Source organism: Chrysochloris asiatica, unplaced genomic scaffold (genome assembly GCF_000296735.1).
Source record: "Chrysochloris asiatica unplaced genomic scaffold, ChrAsi1.0 scaffold00169, whole genome shotgun sequence".
Lineage (NCBI taxonomy): Eukaryota > Metazoa > Chordata > Mammalia > Afrosoricida > Chrysochloridae > Chrysochloris > Chrysochloris asiatica.
Genome location: NW_006408687.1, coordinates 7,122,784 through 7,142,362, shown reverse-complemented (window position 1 = coordinate 7,142,362; position 19,579 = coordinate 7,122,784). Strand labels below are relative to the sequence as shown.

General features: G+C 41.1%; 1 protein-coding gene across 2 annotated transcripts; it reads right to left on the bottom strand.

Moving 5' to 3' along the window:
• Positions 1 to 3,102: 3,102 nt before the first annotated feature.
• CCNG2 (cyclin G2) lies at positions 3,103 to 11,983 on the bottom strand. 2 transcript variants are annotated; one of them, XM_006871587.1, is made up of 8 exons: positions 11,740 to 11,983; positions 10,700 to 10,837; positions 9,787 to 9,924; positions 8,583 to 8,833; positions 8,331 to 8,409; positions 8,132 to 8,230; positions 5,251 to 5,456; positions 3,103 to 4,119 (listed from the first exon to the last, which is right to left on the bottom strand). In XM_006871587.1, the coding sequence occupies exons 2-8, from the start codon at positions 10,835 to 10,837 to the stop codon at positions 3,996 to 3,998; spliced, it is 1,035 nt and encodes a 344-aa protein (XP_006871649.1). In that variant the 5' UTR covers positions 11,740 to 11,983; the 3' UTR covers positions 3,103 to 3,995. The 2 variants fall into 2 exon arrangements, with proteins under 2 accessions (XP_006871649.1, XP_006871648.1); XM_006871586.1 differs by lacking the exon at positions 11,740 to 11,983 and having other exon boundaries at positions 3,847 to 4,119; positions 10,700 to 11,076.
• Positions 11,984 to 19,579: the final 7,596 nt, after the last annotated feature.

Sequence of the window (19,579 nt, the reverse complement as noted above, 5' to 3'; positions counted from 1 at the left end):
TGTAAAACTGGTGTGGTGCACTGTAGGAAAAGGATCTGAAGGCTAGCTTCGCCGACCCATCTGGAACTAGGCTCCCTCTTGAAAGCCTGTAAGCCACTCACTTCTTGCTTTTATGCCAATGTCTAAGTTGCCCAACCCTGTCAACCCTGTGTACCGGGGGTGGGAGTGATCCTCGCTGTAAAGATTTGTTCCCTTTTTTGAGCTACTGCATCCATAAATATAGGTAAAGTTCATCAAATTGTAGTGGCTTACTCTTTTTGTAGCATAGTGGTTACAAATTGGGCTGCGAACCACAAGGTCAGTAGTTTGAAACTACCAGCTGTTCCATGGGAGAAAGATGAGGCTTTTTGCTCCCATAAAGATTTACAGCCTCGGAAACTCTGTACATGGTCGTTATGAGTCGGAACCGACTCCACGGCACATAACAACAACAACAACAACATCCATAAATATAGGTAAAGTTCATCAAATTGTAGTGGCTTTCTCTTTTTCTTTCCTCTTCTTTCTTCCTCTAGTCAAGTTCTGATCATCTAGCCATTGAAGCCAGGTCAAGTGGATACTATCTGCAATTATGGGTGTTCTTGTGGATCTCCTCTCATTTCGTATCAGTTGGACGCTTCACTCTCTGCTCTAGTCCTCTGTGGCCATGTCCCTGTCTCTGGGCCTAGGAGTCCCCAGGTCTTGCCATACTGCTGGCCAACCAGGTCTCAACCCAGTGTTCAGACTTAGCTCACAACTTCATTGCTGTTTTCCCCCCCTTTCCTGTTTTTAATGTCAAGTTCAAACCTACAGTCTTAAGATATTCTTATCAAGCACTGCAGTTGAACACGAGGTCAAGATGTCGATGCTACCTAATTTGCTACTATTATGTGGCACAAAAGAATCAATAGATCCGTTTTGGAAGAAGTGCAGCCAGAGTGCTTCTTAGAAGCCAAGATGGCCAAACTTCTTCTCTCATACTTTGGGCATATTGTCAGGAGCGACCAGTTGCTGGAGAAGGATATCATGTTTGGTAAGGTGGAGGGTCAGAGAAAAAGAGGAAGACCCCCAACAAGATGGATTGGGCATGTGGCAGCATGATGGACTCAAGCGTGGCAACAATAGTGAGGTTGGCCCAGGATCGGGCAGTGTTTCATTCTGTTGTGCATAAGGTCGCTATGGGTTCATACCAAATCGAGGGCACCTAACAACAAAACCAACATCTTTGGAAAACTGGTGTGGTGCGCTGTAGGATAAGAACCGGATGGGTAACTGCAAGATAGGTAATTCAAAAGCCGCTCCTTGGAACCCCTATAATGGGCTGCTATGAGTCAGAACAATCACTCATTTGTCAGTTTGTCATACTGTGGTGGCTTGCATGTTGCTATAATTCTGGAAGCTATGCCAAGGGTATTTTAAATACTAGCAGGGTCATGCACAGTGGACAGGTTTCAACTGAGCATGCAGTTCAGATTGAAGCTGAAGAAAATTAGAACAAGTCCACAAGAGATGCTAAAGCAAATGGAAGAAAGGAGGAGGTAAAAGAGCCGAACAGAAAATTTCAAAAGGCAACTTGAGAAGACAAAGTCAGATATTATAGCAAGATGGGCAAAGATCGGGAGTTAGAAAACCAAAAGGGAAGAACATGCTCAGCATTTCTCAAGCTGAAGGAACTGAAGAAAAAAATTCATCCCAACTTGCAATGGACAGTGAATAAGAAAGGCCATAGAAGAATCAATGCCTTTGAGTCATGGAGTTAGAGAAGAATATTGAAAGTACCATGGGCTACCAAAAGAACAAACAGATCTGTGTTGGAAGAAGCACAGCCAGAGTGCTCCTTGGAGGCCAGACTATGTCTCTCATACTTCAGACATATTATCAGGAGGGACCAGTCCCTGGAGAAAGACATCATGTTTGGTAAAGTGGAGAGTCAGAGAAAAAGAGGAAGACCCCCACCAAGATGGCTTGGTAGAGTGGCGGCAGCAATGGATGCTTCACTCTCAGCTCTAGCCCTCTGTGGCTATGTCCTTGTCCATGGACTTAGTGTCCCCAGGTCTCACCACACTTTGTACCAACCAGCCCTTCCTCTTCTCTCTCTCTCATCTCCAGGTCAACGGGAATCTATGGACCATGGTTGAACTCAGCCCATATCTTCATTGCTGCTTTTCCTCACCAGTAAACCAATGCGGTCACCAACAATCTTACATGCCTGCTCATGTGTTCCTTTTGAGTTTCAGTCTTAGATGGGGGTTAAGACCGGGAAGTGTTTTGCTCTGTTGTGCATAGGGTTGCTATGAGTCAGTACCGATTCAATGGCACCTAACAACAAAGAGTGTACTGATCTGCCAACCTGAGCATTTTGCTTCACTTGATACCTATTGCCTTTCCCTGTGAATTAATAGGCATCCAGGTTAATGTACCAGTCTCTGTGAAATTGCTTAATATGAGTCTAACCAAGAAAAAGGTCAATTCCCAAGTGACAGATTCACTTTCCATATCTCCCAGGTTAAGGGTCAAATTGTGGACTGTGGTAAATTTATGAGGAAATATTACTCAGAAAACTGTGTTGACCAGTTAGGAGAGCTTACCCTGGAGGCACTTCAGCCTCAATTTTAAGCCTCCCCAAGAAGACAGATTTTTTTTTTTTTTAAACCAAAAGATTAAAGAATAAGGTACAACTGCAAACAAGTAGTATTATTTATTAATATTTTTATTCTGAAATGTAATCGGCTATTATGGCAAAAAAAAAAACACTTCAGAAAAACATCCCAATGAATGCTGACTTGCCAGTAAAATTAAGTCATCAACGTATGATTTATAATATAGAATACACAATAAATTATATTTACATGCAATGACTAGACTATCACACACACAAGGTAAAAAAATACAGTATTTTTATGTACATTTATCAAGATTTACATTTTCATATACATTTTATAAAGTTAAAAAAACTCTGTACAATGTCTAATGTGTACAGAGTTTGTATATCCCCATTCTTATGGATGAATCACCACACAGATATGCTTAAAACTATAATACTATAAGCACTTGTTTGGTTCTTACTTCATATTCAATCTTGGTACTTCATTTACTAATACCATTACTTCTGAAATGTGAATTACAAAGGAAGTAAAATACAATCATGCAGACATTTTTAATATAAGAAAATTATATAAAATGTTCTACTAGATCAACATTTATCAATTCCATAGTTACCTAGTTCTGCTTAACTTCCTGTGTTGCCTTTGTACAGGTACATGCAAAACCAACAGGTTATGGACTGTTTTAAAAGCACATCAAAATAATACTATACTTTGATAATACTTAGGTATTACTAATGTAACTAACTATCTAACAGCCCTAGCCTGTCAATTATTTCTGCTATAACAGAAACATCAATGGCAACAATACATACTAAAATTTACAGAGATACAGATATTATCATTTCCTATTTATAGGGTCTGTATCAGATAGTACATTGATCATTTACAAAACAGAACAACAAAAAGGCTTTTGATATTTAAGAATATATTCTCTTGAGAATGGGGTTGGGGAAAATCTAAGATAAACCATGACAGGATTATCTGTTGTCCCTGCTAAGGAAGCATTTGCACACTCCCAATCTGTTTAAATAAAGACACCTGAAAGTTTTATAAAAAGTTTAAGATAACCTACATTATTCATCTTTAAAAATCTTCTGGAAAAGTAGTAAATTGAAGATAATAGCCCCTTTCCCTTCTCCCCCTAGTAGCTAAAGATCATCGAGGAAAATAAAGTGCCAATGTCTACAGTATTTTTCAATTGTTCTAAGAGGCACTAATCCACTTGATGGTTTAGGATTAAATATGAAAATAGGCCAGGTCTGATCTGAATAATAATAAATAGAAGGTAGATATTCCAATCTATGCCACTCATGCCTAGATGGGGGTGGACCAGAAAGCTACCTACTCCCCCATTTATTGCTTTGAAATGTGTATACATACTTTAAATTCTGACACAGAACAATTAGATTTCTACGATGGAAAGCACAGAGCCTGTGCCACTTTGAAGTTGAAAAAGAAGGTGCACTCTTGATCACTGGGAGGAGAGCTGCTGAGACACTCTTCTCCACAACTCATGTCTTCACAAGAGTCCTCACTGAAGTAAAAAAGAGAGACAAAGAAAAGGATCCTACTAGTTAGCATACTCTTAAAATGTTTTACAGGCAAGACAGAACTGCTATGAGTTTCTCTAGACTTCAGATTTTATATTAAAAATTTAAGCTTTCCACAGAGAAAACTTAGAATCTATTGCAATCTCATTAGGGATTTAAATATAGAGATTTTTAAAGAGGTTCAAACAAATCAGTATTAACCAAACTATTATTGATTCATCAATTAATAATTCTATCAGCACTTTACTGTGAGATTCTAAATATTTTAAATCCAATAAATGCAAACTAAGGGCAACATATTTCCTATCAGTTTATTGAGAATGACAGGAATGTGTTTCTTGCATCAATAACCACATTGTTATTTTCAAATATCAAACCCAGAAACCAACAAGCTACAAAAATGTTCCTTTATCCCCTATCTGGCGTAGTATTGTTGTTGTTGTTAATTGCCATTGAGTCGATTCTGACCCATAGTGACCCTGGACAGGGTTTCCGAGGAGCAGTTGGTGAGCTTGAACCACTGACCTTGCAGTTCAAACAGCTTTGCAGTCTGACACGTTAACTCACAGCACCACACCAGGCCTCCTTCTGGTGTAGTATAGCATAAAACATCTAATGCAGTAAAACTAAATAACTCATATCACACACACACAAAATACTAAACTCAGAATAAGACAGAAAGATTTGACAAAACTCTCAGTACATCTAAAGAAATTGGCTTCATTTATGATAGTGGTTCCCTCTATTTCCCAGACAACTACTCCTTAGTCTCCTTTCACAGCACCCTACTAGGAACTCATACTTAACATTTATAAGCCAAATATGCTGTTTCCGTTTTTTAAAACTAAACTATTTCAAGCATCAAGAAGAGGAAGGAGATGGGAAACAACCTTAGTTTGAGAAAAAGGAGCGAGAGAAAAGACTTCAAAAATCTTTATATATTTTTAATAAATGTCTGGTTAATTTTCCCACCTGAAAAACTGATGGGATTTGAGTAAGAGTTTTCTCTGATGTCTTATTTTATATAATATTTCATGGCTTTGTTTGAAATATCAGATTACCAGATCAGTAACATGTAGTCTAAGGAAGTCCAATTGCGCAAGGAGTCTGCTTACCTTTCACTTTCATTACAACAGCCCCCCTCTGGTATTGTTGGCAATTCAGGAACACTATAGTAGCTGTTGTGGAGATTCTGGGCTGTGCGCCTTGAAACAATCCAAACCAGCTTCTTGTGATCTGGTTTGCAACATTCAGGAGAAGAATATTCAGCTAGGCATTTAGAAACCAACTCTCTCCAATAAAAGAAATCAGAGTCATTAACCTGGGGGGGAAAAATTAAATAAAGAGATTACAGTAATGATTCCTAAACCTGGCTGCATCTTGGAATCACCAAAGGACTCTTAAAAAAACAGTAGTGCCTGGGGTTCCCATTTCCAGATGTTTTAGTCAATTTTTGCCTCATAAAGGCCACATATGACAGAGCAGGAATGCCCAATAAGATTTCTAGGCTTTAATTTTGCAGATACAGATTACCAGATCTTTTCCTCATGGAGCCAGTGGGTGGATCTGAACCACTAAACTTTCAGTTAATGACCAAGGACACAATCATTGTGCTACTAGGGCTCCTTCAGCCAATTTAACTGATACGAGGTCTAATCTTGGTATCGATAATTTTTAAATCTCCCCAGGTATACATCCAAAATTTGGGGATGGTCGGTTTAGGGAAAAAGCACCTGAGTTATTGAAAATCTACATAGGATTCAATATACAGAAAGAATATTGAATGCACACTGATCTAAAAATATGCTAGATTTTTTGATAAGCCAACTATTTCATCTACTGTTTAATAGTCCCAATACAAAGGAACATAACTTAAGTTTCTGTAGCAAAACATTCTTTGGATTATAACATGTACAATTTGGGCTAAGTGACCAAATTCCCTCAGCTTAGTTTATATGGAACGAAACTGCATTTAAAGATATATGCTAATAGAAAAGACGCAAAGAAATATGCCACCAAGGACTTAGTTCCTCCTCCACAGGGGAGTGCTGCAGCTTACTTTAAGGAATCAATTTTCACTGAAGATGTTTCCAGATAACATGCAGCATGGAAATCTATAAATACTTAAGAGAAAAGCTAGTTTATCTATATCAAAAAATGTTTCATACTGCATATACTTTTTTTTTAATTCATGATTTTTATATATCATCAATCTTCATTTCCACTAAATCCAGCTACATCTTAAACTTCCTGCAATCTGGTTTCTTCCACTCTCTTGCCCCTACTCATGGCTCTGTGGGTTAATGCTCTAGATTGCAAAGTTGGTTTGAATCGCAAAGTGGGCAGTTCAAGCTCACCAGTCACTCCTTGAAAACCCTATACAGGGTCACTGTGGGTCAGAACTGACTCAATGGCACTTAACAACTCTACTGAAATCACCCTCTGAAGTATCCAATGTCCTCTTTTTAATTCTTTTCAAAATTCCATACTCTCACTCACATTCTTCTTGAAAACCTCTAACAGCCCACATTTCTAACCTAGATACACTTTCCTTCGCTTGGCTCCTGAATGAGAGGAAGACAACACTGAGACCACAAACCTTCAAATGATCCTTCAACAAGGGATTTCCAACAAATTTCTTATGGTTTCAACTATCATTTCCTCATCAGAAATTCCAATCTCAATCTCCAACTGTGTTTTATCTTGAATTTTTATTCCTGCAAATACCTGCTGGATTCCTGTCAGCTGTTTCAATACTCTCTCCATTAGCTCCAAATTGTAATCATTCATGACTCTGTAACTCATTTTCCAAGTTTGGCTTCCAAAACTTCTAATTGAGAGTTGTTGTCGAGTGCTGTTGAGTTGGTTCCGACCTATAGAGACCCTGTATAGGGTTTCTGAGAAGCAGTTGGTGAGCTTGAAATGCCAACCTTGCAGTTCAAACAGCGTTGCAGTCTGGTGCATTAACCCACAGCCCTACACCAGGACTATCTCCTAGATATCCTATCTGGAAACCCACTAAAAAGTGACTTCCTAAATTTCTCCAGCTCACCCAGTTTCTTGGCTCTGAGCCTTTTCTGCCATCTTTCCTGATGATTCTTTTGGTTCAACCAGGCCATATCATAGCCTCTTCTGTCTACTCTACTTCTCTAACAAAATTTCAACCTACTCTTTATACTTACTAACGATGTGGCTTTGAGACACAATAATAAATGACAGAACACAATACCTCATGGCAAATTCCACTTATCTCCAAGTAGCTATTAGATTAAGAAAACAGATGGTACTTTTGTTTGTTTTACATCTCTTTACAACTCCTGAAATGTATTGGGCTGACCTACCCACAGGGTTTAAAGGAGAAACATTGCTGATGTTTGGTATGCTAATCATGGGATAATGATTCAGCCTTTACAGATGTGATGGGATATCATTCTATCCCAATTCACACATTTACTAAGTCTACATGAGATACTGACTCAGTCTTACAGATGTGATGGGATATCATTCTATCCCAATTCACACATTTACTAAGTCTACATGAGATACTGACTCAGTCTTACAGATGTGATGGGTTATCATTCTATCCCAATTCCTGTATTTACTAAGTCTACTTTCTAGTATGCATTTCAGAACAATGCACAAGTGACACCATACACAGACGTATTATCAACCAGCAAGAATACTATGGAAGGGATGCCTGTATGCTGAAAGAGCCTGGGCTAAGTGACCAAATTCCTTCAGCTCAGTTTATATGAGACAAAGCTGCATTTTAAAAATATCAGCACTTGAGACACAAGAAAAACGTGTAACTGTTAACAACTTCATAAAGAGTGGGCTTCAAAAAGTTGTGTAAAGTGTAATTAAAAGACAGTGAAATTTTTCCACAAACTTTTTGAATCCCTTTCTATTACTTAATGTTTATGTCACCACACAACAAAAAGAAAGAAACATTAGGAAACAAGCTTGTTTTAAAGAATAAGGACTGAAGATATTTACCTTTGAATGCTTTTTAACAAGCAGGAAAATTTCCAATAATTCAACTGATTTCAAAGTTTGTACTTCCAGATTCAGAAGGCACAAAGCTAATACAGATGGCTACAAAAAAAATTAAAAAAAAAACAAAGAAAGAAAGAAAAATTACTTTTAAAAAAAAATTCAAAATTAAAACTGAGAAATATGCAAGAAACTGACTTACTTTTGCTTTTGAAAACACAAGTCGGCAGTTGCAAGCTTTTAGCTGAGCTTCTAGCTTATCAAGGCTCAATATTTCTTTTCTACACAATGCAAAGAAAGGACAAAATAAATAAACAGCCAAGGGTTTTATGGACTTTACATTAAAAGCCAGAACTGAAAACTTAGAGAACATCAAAAATTTCAATTTCATTGTTATTTTATTATTATCTATAGCAATGATCAAAGTACAAAATCTTACTTTAATCCCACTGACCTTTCTGAAGTATGACAAAGTACAATAGTGTGGTATAAGTGCAAAAAGTTTAAGGCAGTAGTAGCTTCCAATTCATAGTGCAATTTTTCTGAAATTATTTTTTCCATCCGTTTTATGTCAGAGGCAGTACATTTACATTGACTAATCCGGATTACATCATGAGTAGATGGAATATTGCATTCTTCTTCAACTATTCTAGCAGCCAGTAAAAAACAACATACTCCAATACAAGATAGATGTTTAGGCTTCACCTGAAAAAAACAAACAAAACCCTTCTTCTAACAATTGTCACTTTGATTTAATAAAGCAGACACTTAAAATTTTAATGATATTCTTTACTTTTAAAACAGGTTTAAGTCAAACTGTTTCCCATAAGTACTTGTATTAACCTACAGTTCTACTTAATCATTGTTACATTTTAGACCTCCTTAAACTCCCTCAAAAAAAAAAAAAGGAGGCTATTTTTTTTATCACTTGAATTCTTCAATCTTAAAATTTTAAATTGTTCCATTTTTCAAATTACATAAATTTTAAATTAAGGTGAAAAAATAAACTTCAGTGCAGGTTCAAAAGCAAACACTAAGTTATACTTTGTATTTCAGATTATGAACTCTATTAACAGTACAGTTATTCCAGAATTAATTATATCTTTTAACAACAAGAAAATATACTACTACTTTCACTGCTTCCTATTTCTTATCATTTTATGCAGAAAGTCTTCTAGAATCATCCTATGCTTCAATAAACATTTGCCAAAGAGAAATATTGTCTCAGTTATGCCAACTGGGACATATGTAAGAGCTGCCACAGACAGATGGCTCCCCTTTTCTTTTCCGTGCCCAAAAACCTGACCCAGCAGCTGAAAGCAGTTCTATTGGTAGGTAAATCACCACATTTTCTAACAGTTGCTGGTCAGTTAAAAAAGAATGTGACTCATTGCTTTGTAAGACTTTTCATAGGGAAGGAAGGCAGTGGGTTCCTGCAGCATCTTGCTATACTTCCATTTATCAATATTAGAAATGCCTAAATTCTAGCAGAAAAATGATTGGAGAGGAAAACTCTCTCTTAATCTAGCACTAAACGTCACAATTCCAATTAAAAATGCTTATGCAGAATGCACGTTACATTCATTCAGCAAGTATTTACTGAACACAGGCTAAACATTGGGTGAAGAAACCTAAAGTTTATAAAAACAATCAAATACCTTCATAAGAGCCAAGAATCTGTCCAAAATATTGACAGCCAGGACAAAAGTTTCAGTGCAAGATCCAAAAAAATTGGTCAAACTCCTTAAATCTTCTACTTTGGCATTTCTCAACCTTGGACACAAAGTGTTATCATTCTGAAATAAAAACCAAGAGTCAGAGGTTATGATTTTCTTAGAAGTAGATTAAATAATGATGTTGGTAGATGCCAAGGAAGAGTCCCACTCCTGCTATTGTTGTTGTTAAGTGCTATCAGGTTGCATCCAACCCATTGTGATCTTGTATAGCAGGGGTTGTGGTTGTTGTTAAGTGCCGCTGACCGCTGAGTCAGTCAGAGTCATAGCGACACTTACAAGGTTTCCGAGGAGCAGCTGGTGAGCTTGAACCTCCGACCTTGCGGTTCAAACTGACCTTGCAGTCCAGTCCATTAACCCACAGCGTCACATAATTACAAAAAAAAATCATTACTACAGAGCTTTAGTAACAATACGTTCAGGGAGTTGTAGCAAATAAATGTAATTCTCTTAGAATGGATGTAAACAGACTCCTTATGTTTTTGTTTTGTTTTAGTGACTTAGGATCCTACTAAAATTATTTAATAGCCAGGAGGTATTTCTGCAAACGTACAGGATAATTCCCAGGGAGACTCCTACTAAGAAGCTATGGTTCCGGGTTGCCCATTTAAAGATACATTTCTCTAGGGTTAGAAGAAACACTTTGATGGAGTTAGTATCACTCTCATTCTACCTAAGAAACAAAATGCATGACCCTAGGTTAAGGTTTAATTTTTCAGGGAGACTAGTTTTGGTCTTCAGAAACTTTGAGCTTTGGTCTTGATGCAATTGAGGGTAAAAGTTATCCCCTCCAAAGCTCATCAGCAGCTTGGGCGATTTCTCTTTCCTGGGAACTTACCTCTGGGGTAGCCTCAATCAAGCTCAGCCCTTTTTCTCGAGGTTGGAATCTCTGTTCCTGTTCCAGGTAAAGGTTCAACAATCCGAAGAGCTGGACCCCTTCACGACCTGCCAAGTCCTCTGTCCCCAAATCCTTCATCTGCATCAGAGACACCACACACAGTTCAAGTATATCCTGCGGGACGGCAGGCGGGGGCGTGGGGTGGGGTAGAGGCAGATGTGTCAATACCTCCAGTGAGGGTGTCCCAGCACACCCCGGCGAGAAGCGGATGAGGGGACCAGTCACGTAGGCCAAAAGCCCCGGTCAACCCTCCTCCGCAGCCAAGGAGGTGTGGCAGGGGGAGGGGCAGCGGTCACGTCCACCCCCGGGCGCAGGGTCCCACCCGCCAGTCTCAGACGGTTCACTAGAGGAAAGCGGCTGTGGAGCCGGGACCCGCCCTGCCCACCAAGTCCCGGGGATCGGGGTTCAGGGCCTGCGGGCTGGGCTGCACAGGGACAGCCCGTGCAGGGGGCTTTGCTGCGGGAACGCTGCACAATAGGGGGCAGAGGAGAGACAATCTTGCACCGAACAAAGAACCGGAGGGAGGAGACTCCGGGCCCCGCCCCGCCCCGCGACCCAGCCCCAGAAGCCCTTTGAGAGGTGGTGGCCCCGGAACCCTCCCCAGGGGCTGCGGCAGCACCGACTCCGCAGACTAGGGCGGCAGGCACCCGGCCCGCCCCGGGCACCAGCAACAGCCGCCCACCCATCGACGCCCCGGTTCCGCTGCACCACCCCGGCAAGTCGCCGTGACAAAACTGGGGATGGGTGGGGGGAGTGCACAGAAATGTCTTCAGTGCCCCTACCTCATCCATGCAGCCCACCTCCAGCTCCCCGCCGCCCGCCGACTCCCCAGGGGCTGGATCAGGGTGTGGTAGGCAGGTCGGGGATCAATCCCAGGGACAAGGGGCGTCAAAGCACTCCTACGTCAACCAACCCACCCCGCACCCCAAGTTCCAGCCGCGAACAAAGAAACCCAGCGAAGCGAAGCTGGGCCCACTCACCGTGCCGGAGACGCGCCTCCGCCGGCCCGCGGCGTTGCGGTCCCGAAGGAACAGGGCGCAGTGGGGACGTTGCGGGGCTGCCTCCGAGGTCGGGGCCTCGCCACCTCAGCGGTGCCCCGGGACAGGCATCCGACCCTCCTGTCGCCACCACCGCCTCGGCCTCACAGCCCCGGCTTCATCCCGAAGCCCGCTGATCATGCGCCCACCCTCCCGCTGGGGCGCAGCACCAGCCCCTCAAGACCTGAGGCCCCACTGGCAGCTCAGCTGCCACTGCTGTCGCCGCCGTCACCGCGGAGGTTGAAGCAAAGCCCTTGTTTTTGTTTTGAGTTTTCGACGCCCCCAAAGGGGAGGGACATGTGACTCCCCACGGAAGAATCCTCCGCTTCCTCAAGGAGCTTTGAAAAAGAGTCCCTCCCTTAAACCTGTGACTTCTGCCTGTTTTATGGCCTCTTCAACACTCTTTTACTTTACTGAACTAGTTCTCTCTGATTCTTGGGCGGTGGATGAAATCTGAGCGTTCTTTTTATTCCGCGATTGATCCGGAAGGGGAGGGAACTGGAAGACTAATGTTGAGAGGCGCGGAAGGAGATGCTTTCTGGGCCGCATCGCACCTTTTAAAGGTCCCCGATTTGTTTTGTTTTCTCTGGTTTGAAAAGTCCGCCCAAAGTAGCCGGCTCTCTGATTGGATGCGGGAGAAACGAGCCGAATGCTGAGGACCTGATTCAACTCTCGAATCTGGATTGGCCAACTGATTAGTCTTTGAGCCTTCTGATTGGCTTTCACCCTATCCGGAGTCTCTATCTTCCTTGAGGCCCTAGCAACTCCAGGGTCTGGATTGCGCATGCTTGGGTGGGAGACTCCAAGGAATTAATTTACCTGTCCCAGGGGGGTTTGCCTTACCTACCTACCTACCTACCTACCTACCTACCTACCTAGTCTTGTCAGGAGGGAATGCTACTAGGTTCTTACCACCGTGGAGCTTGAACAGCCAGATAACTTTGGTGACAACCCCTTCACCAAGGAGAGATTTCCTTCTTTATTTGCCCTGCGGGTCCTTTTTGCTATAACCAGTAGTTATTAAATTTTGGGGTGACTCCATGCGATAAACATTGGACTGCGAACCACAAAATCAGTGGTTCTAGCCCATCGGCCACTCAGTGGGAGAAAGATAAGGCTTTCTGCGCCCGCAAAGATATATAGCCAAAACCCGGTACAAGGGTCACCTAAAGTCTCGCTATAAATCAGAACCAACTGAACGGTACTTAACAACAACAATATACTGAAATATTTACGAGTGAAATGCTGTCATCTTATGGCTGTTTACTTTAAAATGCCTCCGACTAAGGGGGTGAAAACCGAAAGGATACATGAAAAGATAACGCAAAAAAGTTGAGAATTGTTGAAGCTGAGTGATGGGTGCACAAGAATTTAGTATACTATTCTTTCTACATTTGTGCACCTTTAAATTTTCTATACTAATAAATATCCAAAGCGAGGACTTAAAAAAAAAAAAAAAACAGCCTGTGCACATTAACATCTGATAATTATAATAGCGTACCTCCAGAGGTTGTAATTGTATTCATGAAGACTCCTGGAGGCTTTTGGTTGTTGGTCACCGCAAATAAATTATCATTTATTGTTCATTATAATTAGCACTGTTATTAAGAGGCGACACCTCTCCCAAGGCGGGGCAAAAACCAAACTAAGCTTAGGTGGGAGGAACTTTCACACGGATTATCTTTGGGAGAAAGGCGCTCTAGTTGCTGCGTAGTGGCTACCAATTAGGCTGCTAACCTCAAGATCAGCAGTTCGAAACTACCAGCTGTTTCACGGGAGAAAGATGAGGTTTTCTGCTCCGGTACCTTGTACAGCGTCACTATGAGTCGGAATCGACTCCATGGTACATAACAACAAAAATCTTCGGGAGATGTAAGCAGAGACTCCCTACAGGCCTTTTTCGAGCTCTTTTACTTACTTTCTTCCTCTTCCTCTTCCTTACATCCCCCAATATAAAATTATCACGTTCTCATCTAAAAAATAACCACCACCAATCTAAAAAATCATCCCTGGAGTCATCCCTCTGCTTCCCCCCACCCCCCACCCCCGCCTCACTTTTCTGATCTTATGATTTGTATGAATTGTTTTGTTCATTGTAAAAGATGGAACGTCACATAAAACAGCAGCTCTCCTCTATGCACAACAGTGAAGGAATTTTAAAAATAGATCCTTTGCATATTAACTGAGACTGGACTGAGGCGTCTGCAGCACAGACAAGCTGGAAGAGGAAACTGAAAAAGTTAGTATTTTTTATTTCAGCATGGTCTTGCTTTGCTTAGAGTTTTCGAAAAGAAATCAAATAAAATAAGATAATCATACTAATCTTAAGTGACTTATTCCAGACTTGCTTATCTTCTAAAACTAGTGTTTTTAGTTGACATAACCTTGCTGGAAATCTGTGCTGATAAACCAAATGGGGGCATTCAACTAACTTTGAAAACAGAGCTAAGATTTGAATTACATAGATAATAGCTCATTGTACAAAGCATAACGAAGATCAGTACAGGAGTTCACAGAGGGACAGAAAGCAGCTGGAAGACTGAAACTTACATCATGAGAAAGGAGTTTGTTACCAAAACATGAAGGAGACTGGGGACTTTTTTTTTTTTTTTTTTTTTTTTTAAATCAAGGGGGCAGAGGTAGAAAAGGAACAGAAGATATCAATTAAATGATGTGAAACAGGAAATGTCAAATTACATGGTAGAAGATTTTGAAAATCATACCCACTGTGATTGAGTCAATTCCAGCTCATAGTGACCCTAGAAGACAGAGAAGTGCCCCCGTAAATTTTGCAAATCTGTAAATCTTTACTGAAACAGACTGCAGCGAAATCTTTCTCCCAAGGAGTGGTTGGTTGGTTAACATTAGGCGATTAGTTCATCGTGCCACCAGGGTTCCTTCATAAAGTTTACAAAGTATATGCACAATAAGTATATACATTATACTGTACAATATGTATATATATTGTGCTACATAGTATTGTGTAACTGGTGATAAATGTAACTTTCTGCAGGCAGCCTCTTGAAAGAGGTGAACAAGTGTGTGAAGGTAATAGAAGAGTTTTGTATTTCCTGCTCTTTGAAGCAGAAAAGACTGACTGGCCACATTGTCTACTAAAACCCTTTATCCACTTCTGTCAGCTTTATCTCTTTAGGACAAAGGAAAACAATAATTTAAAATATTGATCCAGTAGTCACATGATACTGTTCTCCTCCCCACCCTACCCCTGCCCCAAACACCTCTTTTTAAAAGAATGATGAGCATTGGGTGGGAAGGGGGATGATTCAGCTTTTTTCTTTTTACTTTGCTGAAGGTTTTAATTATTGTGAGTATATCCCATATATTTTGTTTGTTTAATGGTAGCCTTTCTGCAGGCAGTGTTTGTCTATCCTCATCACTGTGGTTTACTTTGCTGGAGCTAGTTGTTGTTGTTGTTAAGTGCCACCGAGTCAGTTCTGACCCATAGCAACCCTGTATAGGGTTTCCTAGGAGCAGTTGGTGAGCTTGAACCGCCGACCTTGACGTTCAAATGGCTTTGCAGTCTGGTGGATTAACCCACAGCACCACACCAGAACTCCGGCTAGTATTCTAGCCTAATCAAACTTTACCTGGCAGCTACCTTTCAGCCTTTCTTGAGCTTTCTTCAGGGCAACTTTCCGGCATCGTGTGCACATACAAACTAGGGAAAGCAGAAATGTGGCAGTACCCAAGAAGGATGCTGTGGAAATTTATTTTATCACAAGATACGTGTATCACTATTCAGCACAATGATAGGAGTGTGGTGAGGCTGGATGATATTCTAACCTCTACAACCTGAGCGTGCGCCCCCCCCCCCAATTAAGTAGCCCCATGAAGCCTGACACTGAGTCTTTTGTCCTCAGTGACATCTGACACGGTGAAACTCAAAGATGAGGCCTGAGAAGGAAATGAACAGTGGTGTACCCACACAGACACAATTCCTGCATTCAGTGAATCTTGGACTGGTGAAGGAGTGTCCTTCAAATCTACACATACTAAAGCAAGACATTTCAGTTCTCTGCTTCTGCCGTGAGGAGAAAATAGGGCATTCCCCAGTGGATACTGCAGTGCCTGCCTAAATGGATACTTGGACTTCTCTCAACGATCATTTCAACAACTTTCCAGACATTATATTTTTCTCTTCCGAAATGATAGTTTTGGACAATGGGAACCAGTTTGTGTTCAACAAATAGTTTGTGAATGCTCGGTACCAGCCATGGTATTTAAAAACCTGTGACAGTCAAGTCAATTACAGCACATGGTGACCCTATAGACCCTATAACCCTTACAGGGTTAACTGGGCTGTAATCTTTCCTAAAGAAGACGGCCTCATCTTCCTCCCAGAGTGGCTGGTCATTCAAACTGCCAACCTCTCGGTTAGCAGTCAAGTGTTTAACCAACCACCGGATTCCTTAGGCATGGCACTAAGCCTCAGAAATACATAGTAGATAAACAAAACACTCCCAAAATGTACCCGGTACATCTGAGGCATAAGGCAAAAACTGTGAGATCAGAATGCCTGACTCTGAGTCCCAATGACCCTATTCAGTAGAGTTGAAAACCCAGTGGACTACATGGTCTGGTCTGTAACCAATCATAGGAATGGTATGGAACCAGGCAGTTTCAGTCCCTTGTACACAGAATCTCCAAGAGTCAGGAGCCAACTGCAGCAGCTAACAATAATAAAGAGTTATTATCTCAAAAAACGTGAATAATCCACATTGCCCTGAGCCTCAGTTTTGTAATCTGTAAAATAAAGCAAAACAAAATAACAGGTAATGTGTCTACTTCATAAGTAAAGGTGAAATACAAATTTTTGTGAATACACTTTTCCTATATCCATCAAATGGAGCCCTGCTGTGGCACTGTGGCTTAATGCACTGTGGCTTAATGCACTGACAAAGGTCAGTTTGAGCTGAAAGACCAGCGGTTAAAGCTCACCAGCCACTCCTCAGAAATTCTATACTGGGTTACTTTGGGTCAGAACCAACTCAACGACACTTAACACCAACAATATCCATCCAGGCTTTTAGGATGTTTCCCATTTCTTATCTTGTCAAAAGAGCTGAAGAAAAGCAAACCTAAAGGAAAGCTTCAGGATCTGGATTTACTACACTTCCCACTTCCCTGTGCTCACTGCTTCTGGTCTCTCTGCCTGGGTTATTTTCTGTGGTTGAAGGTAGCTTGCAGCCCCAAACTTCCTGCTGAGATCAGCCCTGAATGTAAGACCTGCAAAAGAGATAGGAATGCCTGTTTTAGGGAGAAACATGGAAGATGTAACCTATTCCAAGGCTTCTTGAAGAGAGTCCAATTTTTCAACCAATAGACCATTTTAAATCTAAACCTGTAAAAATGAAATCACCCATATACAAATTAAGGAGCCCTGGTAGCATAGTGTGTTGCGAGTTGGGCTGCAAACCACAAAGTCAGCAATTTGACTCTACCAGCCTCTTCAAGGGAAAAAGATGAGACTTTCAGCTCTCATAAAGATTAACAGCCTCAGCAACCCTAGCCTACGTTGCTATGAGCCAGACCCTACTTGAAGCACACAGAAACTACCATACAACAGATTAAAAGCTTTATCTCAGTAATCAGCCAAATGTATCAGTAAGGCATCACATTCTCATACATGCTTCCTTCTAACTTTCTCAGGATCAAGATCATTTTAAATATTTAGTCAGCAAGGGCAATATTTTATAATCTATTTATAATCTATTAGGTTGTACAGCATATATATTTTACAATCTATGTGTACTTATATAGGCAGCTAAAACTCATAGATATATGTGTATATATATATAGTTAGTAAAAGCTCATAGATATAGGAGTCCTGGTGTGTGGTGCTGTGGGCTAATACGCTGGACTGCAAAGTCAGTTTGAACCACAAGGTCCGTGGTTCAAGCTGACCAGCCACTCCTTGGAAACCCTATACAGGGTCGCTATTGGTCTGAACCAACTTGACAGCACCTAACAGCAACAATATATATACATACACCACTTGTCTGTCAGTTTGTCGTATGTGGTGGCTTGTGTGTTGCTGTGATTCTGGAAGCTATGCCATGGGTATTTTAAATACCAGCAGGGTCACCCTCGGTGGACAGGTTTCAGTTGACCTACCAGACTAAGACAGACTAGGAAGAAGAATAGAAGGACTACTTCTAGCTATTTAGTCACTGAAAACCTCAGGAATAGCAGTGGAACACTGTCAGGGTCAGATTATTGAATACTGAAACATGATGAAAAGCACCAGATATAGTGCCAGAAGATGAGCCCCTCAGGTTGGAAGGCACTAAAAGTATGTCTGGGGAAGAGCTGCCTCCCCAAAGTAGAGTTGACCTTGGTGGTATGAATGGAGTAAAGTCTCCAGGACCTTTATTTGTTGTTGGGGCACAACTCAAAATGAAGAGAAACAGCTGTAAACAACCATTAATAACCAAAACATGGAATGTACAAAGTATGAATCTAGGAAAATTGGAAAATGTCAAAAATGAAATAGAACGCATAAACATCTATATCCTACGCATCAGTGGGCTGAAATGGACTGACATCAGCCATTTTGAATCTGGTAATCACATGGTTTACTACGCCAGGAATGACAAAGAGGAATAGTTGTTAGTTGCTGTCGAGCCGGTTCCAAGTCTCCAATTCCTGTGTGCAACAGAGCAAGACACTGCTAGACCCTGCACCAACTTCGCAATTGCTATGTTTGAACTCATCACTGCTGCCACTGCACTGCATCGATCCATTTAGTTGGGGGCCTTCTTCTTCTTCAATGACCCTCCCCTTCTCCAGGGACTGGTCCCTCCTGACAACATGTCCAAAGTGCAAGAGATGAAGTCTCACTATCCTTGCTTCAAAGGAACATTCTGACTGTACTTCTTCCATCACAGATTCATATATATATATGTTATTAAATGAGGTTGAGTTGGTTGCAACTCATAGCAACCCTGTACAGGTTTTCAAGGAGCACCTGGTGGGGTTGAACCACTGACCTTTATCCAGCAGCACCACACACACCAGGACTCCTTTATACATGTGTGTGTATGTATATGTACATATAGTTGACACTGTTATTAATAATAAAGGCATGTGTCCTCTTTCTGTAAGAATATGTTATATGTGCATGAATTGATAATATTCACAACGTAATCAATTCCCAAGATATTGATGTGGTGCACAGCTTTGGAGTTGTGAGAATTATTCACACTGTAGAGACCATCTCAAGAGTCCCTGAGCAACAAAAAATTGTTAAGTTTTCAATTACTAACAGAAATACTGGCCATTCAAACCCAGCTAGAGGTGCCTGGGAAGACCTCAATCTTGAATACCCTATGGATGACATTTCTACTCTGCAACATATAGGGTCACCATGATTAAAAATCTACTCAATGGCAACTGGTTTGGTTTTTTGTTTAGTTTAGAGACCATCTGGATAATGGAAATCGGAGAGTCAGTTTTTACTAATTGTAAAGTGAAATAGATGGAGCAACTTTGACATAGGTGTCCCTGGGTGGACAAACAGCTGAATACTTAACTACTAGGCCAAAGGTTAAAGGGTTGAGGCCTCCCAGAAGCACGTCAGTATACAGGCCTCGTGGCCTGCTTTCAAATGTAGCAGTTCTCTTCTACTCACAGGGGTCAACATTAGTTGGAATCAATCCCATGGCAAGTATCAACAAGAACTCTGACATGGTATAGAAGTCTGGGAAAGGAAGGCACAACTGAGAATATGGCGATTTCTGAAGTCGGAACAAGTTATCTCCAA

Coding starts and splice junctions, on each gene's coding strand:
- CCNG2 (XM_006871586.1), bottom strand. CDS start 10,843: ATGCAGATGAAGGATTTGGGGACAGAGGACTTGGCAGGTCGTGAAGGG. Junction 8,834..9,786: donor GATTCTTGGCTCTTATGAAG/GTATTTGATTGT, acceptor TGTTTTTTTCAG/GTGAAGCCTAAACATCTATC. Junction 5,457..8,131: donor TTGTTAAAAAGCATTCAAAG/GTAAATATCTTC, acceptor TTTCCCCCCCAG/GTTAATGACTCTGATTTCTT.